We start from the raw sequence: 13,920 nt of genomic DNA, 5'->3' as shown, positions 1-13,920 counted from the left end.
GTTGTTGTTGTTATTGATTAAATGTAGCATCAAATTCTTCTATATGCAACAATGAACATAAAAGACTCTTGGGGAGATGGGACTATTTTATCATTGCTTTCCATTTCATTTTCTACTAACCAAGATGTACCATGACTACAGATTGAGATATTTAGTATTTCTGTGATTTTCTCTGAATAAAAATAGGGCTGTCATACTTACACACTGCACTTAGAACATGAGACATGTGGACAGAGAAGTGGTTGTCTACATAATACTCTATTAGGTGATGTCCTACAGTTATGACGGGCACTAAGCTGAGAAGCATGTGTTGACTGTCTATTATATGTATGTTGGGGAAGTGACACATTTGTATCTTTGTCAATTTCCTTAAAGCACTATCTCAGACCATGATATGTAGAACAAGGGAGGGTATTCTGCTGCCCATATGACAGGAGAGCCCATTTCTGCAGGTTTCAGGTTAAGACTGCAACTTCTTGTGAGTAAGAACTTCCAATCCTCTGACATGATAATGGGATATTCTGGTGCCAGGGCCCATGCTGACACTCTATGAGAGTTCTACTCCATTTCCATTTAATTTTTCCCTCCCTTCTTTTCTCTGAAACACACACACACACATACACACACACACACACACTTCATACCTGAGCTAACACAGGCACAAATGAATGCATACATACACTAATCAACCAGCCTCCCACATCCATGTACATCATCTGTGAACACTCCTCTCAGATACAGGATAATAATAATAATAATATTATTAAACAACATTCAGGCAACCCAAGGAACTATGTTTTCTTTTCTCTCTCACTTGCCACTAAAAAGGGTCTTTAAAATGCATTAAATCAAGTAAAACTTTACTCAGAGGTTCATGTGACTGGAGCAGGTTGACAAGAAAAACAATCACAAAATAAATATTTTTTGTTTTGGTGTTTCTTAGAAAAGAACATTTCCGTATACATTGTCTCTAACTTGACAAAACTGCTTCCTTGGACGGACAGGTCAGGTGCTGCAGGAGGAGGGCTCTGGATGAAGTATGAGGGACTCTTGGAACAAGTCAAAACTCTGAAGCTGGGGAGGCCAGGGGAATGGGGGGCTGGCAGGAGAAAGAAGTGAGGGATGAGCAAGGAGGCTGTGGCCTGCCCTTGGTTTTGGTCCCTCTGCTGTAGCACTGCACATACATTCTAAGGAAGTGGCACCAAAAGCTGTCAGCCCATGGCCTCTGGGGTGCAGGAAGGCAGTATACAAAAAGTAAGAACTGATGCAGGGGGTCACAGAACAACAACATTTTAAGAAATCTGGGTAAAAAGAATACAAAAGTGACTCCACAGAGGGGAGGTCTCCCACCCCTCCCACTTTTGTCCCCTTTTGCTATCCTGGGTGACAAGAATCATTTTGAAGCATGTTCACTCATTTCTTTCACGATTTAGCTGCTTCTTTTATCCCTTCCTTGGCTCTTCTTCAAAACATTCATTCTAGAGAGCACCAGCTTCACAGATCCCAGGCTGCTGAGCTGTGGCCTCCCTGTGAGGGGGGGCAGGGGGTTGCAATCACGTGTGCACATATGCAGTCACGTGTGCACATATGCAATCACATGTGCACATATGCAGTAGCTGTTTATTGTCTCTCGCCTGCTTCAGTCTAGGCCTTGAGCTCCCATCTCCCAGGTGCTGAAAGTCTCATGGAAGCACCCTGTTGGCACTGAGGTGAGGGCTCGGATTATCTTTGCACCCTGAATGTGTGGGTCAACTCTCTGACCAGCGCTGGGGTCGTTGCCCCATTAGCTACAGAGTTTGCCTGTCTCATACTCCACAGGATTTGGCAGCTTGGAATTGAAGGCTCTCAGGGAGGATTGGATCCTGCCCACTTCATTGTTGGCTAGTTTGAGTCTGTGCCGGAGCAAGCAGGAGAAAAGATCAAGCCGGACTTTGCCAGGTGGAGAGAGTTGGTTCACCCGGTCTCTGAGCTCAATGAGTTGTAAGAGTGCCGAGTCCTGGGAACCTTGAGTATACGGGTAGTCCAACTGGAGAATTAAGTCTCGGATAGCATCTGGATCAAAGGGCAGACTGTAGCCAAAGACCTGCAAAGTGTTGATTTTCATGTAGCCCAAATTCTTGGAGGGATCAGTCATCTCCAGGGGCTCATAGTAGATTGTCTCATTGGAGCTGTCATCCAGAGACTTGATTCGGCTCCTTAGGTAAACATGGACTGTCTCAAAAAAAGTCTTCCACCTGTTCCCCAAAGTGATAGTCCAGTTTTGGCACTGGGCAGCTGCATCCACGTTAGTCCTTTCCCAGTCAGGAAAGTTGCCCTCATTTACAGGCATGAACCAGCTCTCAGAGTGGCTGCCCCCGAAGGGGTTGACATAGATGGCCATGACTGGCTCCAGGGTGCTGTTCTTACTGAGGCAGATCTGCAAGGACAAAGCCAACATCACGTGCACCAGCCCAGGCTTGTACTTGTTGCTCTTCAGAGTGAGCAGCATCCGCTTCCTCCAGGAAGGGTCAAACCAGCTGCCCAGACGCATGTCGTTGCTGATGAAGATAGAGTGTACCTCAATGCGGCTATCTCGCTTCTGAAGCAGGTACTTCAGCTCCAAGTCCTGAAGGTCTGTCTCCAGCCCTAGAAAATTCTCCAGGGACTCAGCTACCTCTGGCCGGCACAGTCCCTGGGCCAGCACGTAACCAGGGTTACAGCTCCCACAGCGAGTACTATTGTCTGAAGCGCAGTGGGCACAGGCAGACCCTTCGCCCAAGGCACATGGGATGGGGCCCTGGCAGGAAGATTGGTCATAGGGACAGGTGCAGCTGTGGCTCTGTTCCAAGAAGGTCCCAGGGAGGGTGCTTTCTCCACAGTAGAGAAGGGATTGGATTCGGTTCCACCAGAAAGACAGGGATCTTGAAGCAATAAAACAAACAAGGAAGAGTCAAAGAAAGTTGCCACTGTCCTCCCTACAAGTATTAGCTCACTGACTAATAAATGGGGCGCAGACAGCAGGGAGACAAGGGAACCATCAAGGCCACAAGCTCACTGTGTGGTGAAAACCCTGGTGCTCCCCTTTGGACCAACTGAGTTAATCCTGGAACTCTGTCTGGTAGACAAGCCAGAAAGATTTGATATCAGGTGTGTCTTGGAATCAACCAGGCTAATTTTTTCAGGTCGTTTCCCCTTTCAAAACTGGAGTCTTTTCAATGTGTCGAATCACACCTACCTTTTTAGCCTTCCCTATAACATAGTTCTTCAGACAGTTTATGTTTTTGCCAAGTTCATGCTCACCTAAAAGCCTCTCCTTATTTTCTGTTCTCCCTTTCTTACAGGAAGACTTGGAACATCTTGTGGGTTACTTAGACTTTGGATTTTAATCCTTAGCTACCTCTTCAAATGGGCTATTCCCAGTGTCTCCTCCAAAGGGCAACTCTAGTCACTGTCTCATCACTGTGTTCTGCATTAACCCATGGCAACCATCTGTGTATAGAATGATGATTGCTTTATGGAGCACTTATTTACAGCTGGCTTCCCCGGAAGTGCAGTGAGAACAGGGCTTCTGGGTTCTGTGCTGTCCACCAACTCAGTTTTAGGGAGCAAGCTTGTTTCTTATTCATGATAGGCATTTAATAATTAGTTGCTAAAAAATAAAAAATAAAAAGAAGCATCTTACCAAACCCTGCTGGTCTGTCTTCTCCACCCCTGCTCCCTGCCTTCCCTGAGGCTCAGTCGGTGACATGGCTGGGCTGCTTTGAGAGCAGCACACTGCTCAGAGCACTTCTGCACTTACAGATTCCAGGTGGTCCTGTCTTTTCTTGCACAAGCTGTGCAAGATTTCCTTTTCTTAGGAGGTTTCTCTCCTCAGTCTCGTCTCTGCCTCTTGGGAACTATCCTTTTCTATGTTTTTGTTTCTTTTTTAAATTCATGTCCTTTTGATTGGTGTTCTACCCCCATTAATTTTGGGGACTAACACAGTCAGGATTTTAAATTTTTTGTCTTTACATGTTTGCTAAATCTAACTTTGTCAATGGTATCCTCTAGAGTTAAATAGCAGGGCATGGAAAATAGGTGTAATATATTTTAATGAATGCATGTATGAAGGAGTGAGTAAATAAGTGAATTCCTATCACAATACACTCCTAGCGGTTTGGGAGAGTTCAGGTCTCAGTTTCCTTCCCTCCTATGGCTCAGACAAGTGATGAGAGGCACTTGTTTGAAACAGTCTAGAGTGCTTATTTCTCATCATTTGTTTGAACTCAACCCTTTTCCTCACTAGAAGACTTACAAAACTGGGAAGGAATAAGTGAGAATTTGGGTGTTACTAGACTAGCATTTGAATCTACTATAATTACATAAAAGTAACACAGGGCTCCCGTAACTTCTTTATACACAGCTGGTGATTGAAAGTGACAAGTAGGGAGGCCAAAGTTACATAACCAGGATGACTTAACATGTCACCACTTTCTCGTCTTCCATGTTGACCACAGTACCGTCCTTGGCCTCAGCAGCTATGTCCAGGAGGTGCTGGGTCTTGGACCTGACGCCTGGGTGCTCACCTCTCTTTGGGCAGGCGGAAGCGAGGCTGCCGGTGGCAGCGCTTGCAGAGATTGAAGAGGCGGCGGACTATCCGCTGCATCTTCTTTAACAGGACTTTCAGGCTGGCTCCCAGCTGCTGGTAGCGGTGCTGGACGTTAGTGTCCATGGTCCAGTACTGGGAGATGGCTGTGGAGTTCAGGAATCGGTCACTGGGCAGCCTCTTCAGCAGGGCCTGGAACTCTTCTGTGGGCAGAAATACAGGAACTGAGCAGAATGAAGCTACATAGAGTACTGGGAACACAGATCCCTGCTTCCTTTGTCCCAGGGGCCCCTCAGAGTCACTGCCTAAGGAAGGGGCCTCACATTCATTGTACTAGCTTTCAAATTTACACATGGCTTTATTGGAAATTAATTAACATATCATAAAATGTAGCTCTAGGATTCTTTTTTAAGAATTCATTCATTTTTAGAATTTTATTTGTGTGTGTGTGTGTGTATGTGTGTGTGTTGTGTTGTGTGATACATGTATGTAGGTGTCCACAGGACCAGAAAAGGGGCAGATCTCCTAGAACTGTAATTAGAGGCACTTGTGAATGACCCAACATGGTAACAGGAAACCAAGTTTAGGTCATTTGGAAGAGCAGGACCATGCTCTTAACTACTGAGTCATCTCTGCACCTCTAGCTTCTGAGGTGTTTTTGTTTTTTGTTCTTATTCCAGTAAATCTTCAGTTACCAAAACTGATATCTGTCACTCCTCAAATGGCTAGAAGTCCTGCTTTTAATAATAGCCTTGTTTCGTGTCTCTTTCTTTTTCTTCTCCGTATAACTTACTCATGGACTATATTTTAGTTTTTCCTCATATACCATATGCTGATTACTGCTTTCCCTGTCTACTCCTCCCACTTTGTCTCCTCATCCCCTCCCACCCTGATCCACTCCCTTTCTGTCTCTCTCAGACAAATTTCTTTAATACTACCACGACTCTCCAGTGAAAGAGGTAAACAGGTTCAATGACAGGCAAATGTTGACACAGAGAAGGCACTGTACCCAGCTCATAAATCTTAGAAACATTTAACCCTTGAGCCTAGTCTCTCCCTCCAGAGCCTACTGCCTGATTCTCCAAGGTACTCCTGCTCTCTGGGACTCCTAGTCACAAAGGCATTCTTCCCTGTAGCTAATATAGAAGCAACATTATTTCTGCTTCTGAACTCTAAGTAAGAGTTCTTTTGAATGTCCTGGGTATAGTATGATTTTGAACTCATGCTCAAGTTTCTCTTCTCTGCTTTGCCTTGGGACTTACCACCACCTTACCACCTGGCACAGGTCTATGGCATTCTCATCTATTCAACTGTAGAATCTCACAGTGGCAAAAGCTAAAGCTGTATTGTAAAATATATCCAAAGCATGGAATTGGGAACTGGAACTAGATTTTGTTTTAATAGCCGCTTGTATCAACCTGTTGCTATCACTTTTAATGATGAGGATATTATAGCATTGAGAAACTACATGGTTATAACAAAATGGGAAAGTTGGTCAGTAATAGAGCAAGAAGCAAACTAATCCTTCAGACTCTAGGTCTTAAGTTGACATTGATAATTCGCTATGTCAGCAACAAACAACATTTGGTTTCTACTGGGTACCAACTAGACCATTCTATACATACTTCATATCAGTAAACATTTATCATGTGCAAGCACTGTGCTAGACACCATGAACTCAGTAGCCAGCAAGACAGACAATGATACTTATACTCTCAATAGTATTTTCCTTAGCTAATTAAGTCCTTAACACACACATTTAAGTTAGGCACTGTGATTATTTGTATGAAGAAAAACACACTCTTAAGACTCTTGGTGACCATATAGTCAATCTTTCCTTAGAAGTTCACAAAAAGAATAAGTTGGGATACAAGTCAGATTCCTTGTGTTCTAGCCTCTCACATCCTCAACTCTTCAGTGGGGAAAAATTCTGAGCTTACCTGACTCTTCAAACTGCCTATTGTGAGTGGCCCAGGAGTCTTGGATCTGCAGCAAGCTGTCTTCCATGGCCTGGATGTCAGCATCAGGACAGTTGCATTCTGGGAAAGTGGGACCACACTTGCACCAGCAGTCATTCTCCCTGCAGACAAGCTCACCCTCAGAGCTGCATGTGATGTAGCTAAGTGCTGCAGCCACAAAACGCTCACGCAGGTGTTCGGGAAGCAGCACCTGCAGGCCTGGGAGAGGATGAATCAAGCAATCACTGAGCAGAACCAGTGGGGACTCAGTTTCTCACACCCAAGGCAATAGGAATCCAAACAGGGGTTTTGCTGACTGGGACTGAGAATGGTCACCCCAGGGTCCAATACTGCTGAGCTGCTTGGGAGAGAGGGTTTTTCTAGCCTCCATAACAGATGGGGGAGGATCTGAATATGCAGATGAGGAACATCAAAGCCCAAGGCTTAGCCAAACTCCTCACATCAGCCAAATTGAGAGCCTGCATATCATAAGAGCAGGCTTACTGGCTACACATCAGCATTTCTAGGAGAGAAACAGGAAGATGTTTCAGATAAAATAAGATCTTAATGCCCTCCTGGGGAGATAGCAAGGCTTGATGAGCTTGCCCTGCCTCCAATAGCTGCCCTTCTTATACTTACACAAAAGTTGGCAGAAGACATGTTCAACCATTGCTAAATGCTAACCTCCCATTCCAGCCTAGATAGCTGAAACTATTCTGGTAATGAGATAGGGATAGGCAGAACAGTCATACAGTAGCCAGGTACTAAACAAAGATATATATAGTTTGTAGTGGCTCTGAGGGTCATCTCTGTCCTAGAGGTGGTGTTGCTGGTGTTTTATTTTGTTCCCTGAACCAACAGGGTTCATATTCCTTATATTGTTGATAGATTCTGATCCTCCTGCCTCTGCCCCACTAAGTGCTGGGATTATCAGTGTGTGTCACCATATCTAATTTCATAATGATGTTGTTTTAATGAGAAAATAAAAGCCACAACGCCACAGTGACCCACTCAAGTCACAGCCTTAGTGTCAATAACTGCCTTTGTTTCACCAGGTGATACTGCACACTTGGCAATGGTTGCCTACCTCAGTGTAATTTAACTCTTTTGTGTGTGTGCGTGTGTGTGTGTGTGTGTGTGTGTGTGTGTGTGTGTGTGTGTGTTTTGTCTTGATTTGACAGGACTCCTCTATGTAGTCCTGGCTGTCCTGGAACTCACTTTGTCTTGAAATCACAGATATCTACTTGCTTCTGCCTCTTAAGTGCTGGCATTTAAGGTGTGTGCCACTACTGCCCAGCTAATTTAACTCTTAAGAAAATATTAATATAGGATGATTGACTGCCTCAACATTCATCGGGTCATCAGGCCAGGATAGGGACTGACTTCAAGCCATGGGTAAGGTGGCTGTTGGAAGCATAGGAAGGATGAAGGAAAAACAGATATGAATTATGGCTGAATTGAGTGTGGGTCAGTTCTTCAGGAGGCCCTTCCAGTAGGCATATTATTAGACCTTCTGTCAGGAGAATGAGGTATGGAAGGACCCCTGAATATGAGGAGCCCCTTTCTTCAAATATATGCTCTTTATTTCCACATCCATGACTTTGTCCTTGGCAGAATATCAAAGAGCTCACAGTGTGAGTCCCAACCTCAGCAGACCTCACACTATAACTTAAAGTTGTCAGCAGTGTGGATATTTTCTGTTCTCACTCGGGGTCCACCTCCTACTCTTACTGGTACTAAATTTCTTTTTCTTGATTCTGTGCCCACTATGACACTTGACAGTCCCTTGCCATCCCTGCTCAACACACACACACCGCATCCACATGCTCGCTTTCAACACTTATGGTCTTCAAGTGGTCTCCTTCCATCTCCCCGTTGCCTCCCTCCTCTTCACCAGAACATTTCACAGTGCTATAAAGTAAGTGCCCTGAGCAATGTCTTTGTGAGTGATGGCCTATAAAATTAAATGGCATAAACTATTCCAAATGAACCACTAGACATTTTGAGCTTAACTCACTGCTAATTTCCAAACACAAATCCAGCTTGTATAGGGATACAGGAAAGGAGATATTAAGTATATTGGGTGTCTATTAGTAGGTTTTTTTTTTACTCCTCTTGTTGTATATTTGTTAATTCCTAAAGCAATGTCAGTTGCCTCTGGCTCAGATTGCTTGAAATTTGTAATCGTAGATCCTGGGTGATGGCTATTGATTTTGTGATGGTGGGACAGTAATATCTTAAACAGAGGCAGATGCAGTTAGCTCTTAGGAAAAATGAACTTCTTTCTCTAATGAATCAGTTTGCATAGCTCTTCCTTTAAAACATTTGAGGAACAGATGGAACTAAGCATCTCTATTTGTCCCCCATTCTTTGGACCTACAACAGTGGCCTTTTCTTTTTCTTTTCCTCCTTTGCCCATTCTATCTATAGTCCAAATGTTCCTGTTCATTCCTCTCCAATGTTGCTCCTGGCTTTGAGTTTCTCGGCTCTCACAGAAAACCACAGGCATGGAATTGAAAGCAAGAGCCACTCACTCTTCTGCTGTGGTTACAGATCAGTAGGATGCAAAGTTTGAGCTAGAGTGAGCCCTACTAGTGAGCCCACAGTTACTATGCAAAGCCCACTTGTTCCTTAATATGCCTTTGGTAACCAAAGTAATCATTGAATTAGCTCCAGGTTTACAAGGTTGTGTGTATGATCCCTACAGGATAATGATACAGGTTTTGAAAAGGAACACAATGGAAAGGGCAGGAGCAATGGGTAATGGGTGTGTGGCAAATCCTCAGAAGTCCCCCCCCAAAAAATTGAAGGTAAGTTGCTACATGCAGTTCCTAAGATTTGTGGAGATTCTTGTCTTAAGAAGGACTTAGCTGAAGCAGGTCAGCATAAACTTAATAGCCCAGGACTCTACTTGTTTGGAGATGTGTACACACTTCTATTTGAAATCAACAGCAGCCTAGGTCTTTTATATGTAAATGATTTACACTCACTCCCTACCTCAAACAATGCACCTAGCAAGTGTTAGCAACCTAGAACACCCCCTTCTGCTAAGAACTGCATGTACACCCTGATGTGAACCATGGAGCGTGTTTTCTTCCTCTTTACAAACATCAGATTGCATTTTATTCAAATGTACTTTACTATGTCCAGGTATGAAGCTGGGGGAACAATGTGACCTAGACTGGTTTTGAACATATGTGCAATAAGCTAAAACTGTGTCCCTAAGTTTTAGGGACACCAAATTATTTACCATCCTATGTATGCCTCTGCAAAACTGGGTGCACATTTGACTAAAATTACATGTCTTATGAGAACGAACATGCATGGTGAAAATAATGGTTATTGAATTTAATCTGTGTACGTAAGTAGAGAACCATCCAAACTCTGTCCTAAATAACTAGCTCCTCCTTCTCTTGAATACCATAAAAGGAAGACCCATACAATAATCTGGGTCCTTGAGTACCTTCACTTATATATCTTGCTGCCAGTTCTGATAGTATATTTCTGATCTGTACTATTGGTTTGCTTTGAATAAAGTTACTTTGCCCTTATTTTGGCACTATAACTAAGAGGCCACGAGTCTGGAGACATCCATCACAGACCCACCCTGATCCCCGATAACATATTCAAATGAGAAAATGAGATCTTTCCTTTCTCTTCTGGGGTTCGGGTTTTCCACCAGGCCTGAGCAGTGTGGAACCACCATGCAGTAGCTTACCCAGTAACTGTACTTTGTTCTCTGGACTCTGAACCAGGACAGAGCTGACTGAGTCCAGATTGTCATAGTTGCTGCAGCCCAGTGGACCAGTCCTGGTCTCTGTGACCTAGAGAAAATGGGACAAGATATGGACTCAGAAAACAAGAGGAAGGTTTCTATTGACACTTTCCTTCTACCATCCACATGGAGACTCTATGTCCTGTTCCTGACCAAAGGAACTTCATTCGTCTACCCTAGGAAGGCAAAGTGACTTTGTTTCCTTGTCCTGAGTCAGTGAACGTTGTTTCTATGTGGATGGTGGCAAAACTTGCATGTGATCCAGAGAGTAGCTCAGAGGGGAGCAACTTCCTGTATAACCAGTAAGTTGGATATGCAGTGAGACCTTCAAGTTGGTGTCTGCCAACTGGAAGGAGATAAGGGGCCAGAGATGGTCCTGTTAACTTGTCAGTGAGCCAGTTGTATCCACTTGATGAGGTGCTCACAGGTTCTGGAGCTCCTGAAGGTGAAGAGCACTAGTAATAGAAATATGAGTAGTTATGAATATTATTGTTAGAATTAAACATTTTAAGTCCACCTCAACATCGAAATGTCCTTAGAAAAAATCAGCTATGGTATTATTGCATATTTTAGTAAGTGTATTAAATAAACTCTTACAGCTATGTAATATTCCAAACACCATCTTTTAAAATATTATAAAGTTGGCCCATCAGTTTTCCCTGATGTTTAAAGTGTAAGATGAAAAATGGGAAGCTAGAAATTCACTGAAATAAGTATGCAATAAGAATGATGGGGAATGGAGGCCCTTTCTTCTCAGGAGCTCCAAAGTCCTTGCCAACAATCCATCAACCAATCAAGTATTTATTGAGCAGCCCCTGTTCAATCCCACACAATTCATCAAACATTCATGGAGTGCCTTTCTGGAGCTTTTCTGGATTCTACTTGGTATTGCTGACCTCTTCTTGTAGCTCTTTGCACCTGTGCTTTACAGCAGGCACATGGGCTGCCGTTTTGCATCCTTTCCTGAGAGGATTTGGTTCTCACCTGGTTCCCGTGCTAGAGTCTCTACAGAGGTATGCTCATACTTATTTTGCTTGCTGCAATATCACAAGTTAGCAGTGAACCTGAGAATGTATGAGTAATGCATTCTAGTCTTTTCAGGAATGTAGGCACAATGATATATAAGCTATTTAATGAGTCATTCAAGGAGGCAGGTAGATTACAAATGAGGGTAGACATCCAAGTTGCGCCCAAAGGATGTGTCACAGGAAGCACATCCCTAGGCAGAGGGAAAACAAAAAGAGCAGAGGAAACACCACTGATGCTTGCCTTTAAAGCTAATTAGAAAGTAGACATTAGAGGAGTTATGGGAAATAAATGTGTTGCAAGAAGAAAACTTCAAAAAAGAAAGGCACTGGGATCTACAACTCAGATTCCAAAGTACATAGGTACATGTCTGGCTCTTTAAGGAACCCAAAATGGAGGAGACATCACTGAGGGACTCTTAGTTACCTAGGCTTAGAATATAAAGAGAATAGAGTTGTCATGTGGGAGATAGGATGATACCACAAGCACTGGGAAGGGAGTCAGAGCTGATACTGGGAGCCTAAATCATCCTTGAAAAGTGAGTAGGTATTCAAGCGAACTTGTGACAGTTTAGTGGCTCCAGGAAAGAAGTAAGAAGCAGCATCATGCACAGCATCTGTGAGCTAGCCGGATGCAGTCCAAATGAAGAACAGGATCACAACCACACCAGGAGCAGGGTGACTCTCCAACTTTTGTCCCAGTGAAACAAAATGTTCCCAGGGCTCTCAGAACCAAATCTCAATCCTCCCATTCTCCCAAAAGGAAATCACAGTCCAGAGAGTAGAGTGGCTGGGCTGGTGGTATCTGAAAGACAGAAAAGTCTTAAAGATTGATTGATGATTGATGATCTATTGATTTTGAGATAAGGTCTTACTGATAGGCTGACCTGTAAGTTATGGTGTAACTCACCCTGTCCTTATAACAATTCTCCTGCCTCAGCCTCCTAAGTACAGAGATCACAGACTTGAGCCAAAATTAATTAATTAATTAAAATTAACGTTGGAGCTTTCAGACTCTAGGTCTGTGTCATTTCAGTTCCTAGAAAACAGGTCAAAGGGCCGTAGGAAGTAAAATGAACTAAAGCCACCTTGAAATGTTATCACTTCGTAGACAATATTCTAAAGAGAAGAGTTCAGATAGCATCACACTGTGCTAGTGATCTGCTCTCCTCAGAAGGCTCACACTGTGTAAAAACGTTGTAATGACTGGAAGTTAGTATTACTATCTGTTGGGTCTTGAAAGTCTCACTCAGTACCTGTGGCTCCTCCCAGCACTTTTCACCCCGCCCTCTAGCTCTCTACACTACACCTCTCCCTACAAGGGGAAGGGCCTCCATATCACTTCCCCCAGCTTCTCTTCCTTACATAATTCAGCCATTGTGGCTATGTTCCTCCTGGTCCATGCACTCTCTTGGCTCTCTTAGCCTGCTCATGACCTCTTGGTCCTCAGCTTCTCCCACCACCTTTCTCCCCTTCCTTAGTTCTCCTCTCCCCATGGCCTGGTTCAGTCTTCTGGGCCACTTCAGTCTGGGATGTTCCAGATGCCTCTGGCTGTTTTCTTCCTCATATCTACAATAAACCTTCTCCTAAAACATACCCAGGAGTCATCATGTCCTCAACTTTTCTTTCACTATTTTCCTATCAGAGATTAAGAAAACCAAGTCTAGACAAGTTAAATGACCAACTCAATATCATATATGTTGTAGTCTAGGGGACCAGGATGAATTCAATGTACTCTTGCATTGCTTTATCCAGCCAGTATCACCTCACAGATGAATGTGACAGTTTCTGCCCGTATGGCAGTTGTAGACTGGTGGAAATGTTTCCAGAATCCCAGTATGCTGGTGGATCTTCTTGAGCTAGCCTCTCTTCCTACGTAGACATTATGTATGGAATAATTCTTACTGAGCAAGTGGTTGGTTAGTTGGTTTCCCAGACTAGACTGGGAAAACACAGCCAGAATTACTTCAAGGCTAAGTCTTCTCTTCTCATAGCACTCCCGATAAGAAGAGCCAAGAACCAGTACGATTTAGTGGAACCTTTGTGAGTGGGCTGGGCTGAACACCAGGTTGGGGTGGCATGCTATAGTATTGAAAAAACTAGCTTGTTCCTACCTCAAGGTAAGCTGTTCACCACAATATCACTAAGTTGTATTCTGGATTTTCCATCTACCTACTCCTGAGCTGGTGACTCACCAACTAGCTTCAGACAGATAACAAGCTGTGGTGTGTCTGGAAGGGCAGCTCAGAGAATAACCACAATGGAGGTGTTCTCGGTCTTTCTCTGTCTCCCAAGCTTTTGCCTACCCAGCACTCATTTACTAATCCATTTACTTCCCACCATCATTTTCCCATACTGAGGCTGGCGGTCATCTTCTAATTCCCATACTGAGGCTCTCTCTCTCTCTCTCTCTCTCTCTCTCTCTCTCTCTCTCTCCCTCCCTCCCTCCCTCCCTCCCTCCCTCTCTCTCTCTCCTCGCTCCCCTCCTCTCTCTCCTGGTCCAAATGTCAGTTCCACAAGAAGATAATCAGTCAGGTCAGTTTCTGAGAAGAGGAGCATCTTTTTGTTGATTGTGATGCAGGACAAGGATGAAGAGGA

General features: G+C 43.9%; 1 protein-coding gene across 3 annotated transcripts in view; it reads right to left on the bottom strand.

Moving 5' to 3' along the window:
• Positions 1-839: 839 nt before the first annotated feature.
• Positions 840-13,920, bottom strand: part of Brinp2 (BMP/retinoic acid inducible neural specific 2) — a 103,047-nt gene continuing 89,966 nt past the window's right edge. For all 3 annotated transcript variants that reach the window (XM_040737737.1, XM_040737736.1, XM_005071324.4), the window contains 4 exons: positions 10,241-10,346; positions 6,505-6,741; positions 4,545-4,767; positions 840-2,900 (listed from right to left, as the gene is read on the bottom strand). In XM_040737737.1, coding sequence (XP_040593671.1) covers positions 1,784-2,900; positions 4,545-4,767; positions 6,505-6,741; positions 10,241-10,346 — 1,683 coding nt within the window. In that variant the 3' untranslated portion in view covers positions 840-1,783. The remainder of the gene's footprint in view (positions 2,901-4,544; positions 4,768-6,504; positions 6,742-10,240; positions 10,347-13,920) is intronic.

This window comes from Mesocricetus auratus, unplaced genomic scaffold (genome assembly GCF_017639785.1).
Source record: "Mesocricetus auratus isolate SY011 unplaced genomic scaffold, BCM_Maur_2.0 Super-Scaffold_100676, whole genome shotgun sequence".
Taxonomy (NCBI): domain Eukaryota; kingdom Metazoa; phylum Chordata; class Mammalia; order Rodentia; family Cricetidae; genus Mesocricetus; species Mesocricetus auratus.
Note: the sequence above shows the minus strand (reverse complement) of the source record. Positions and strands in the feature narration are given on the sequence as shown.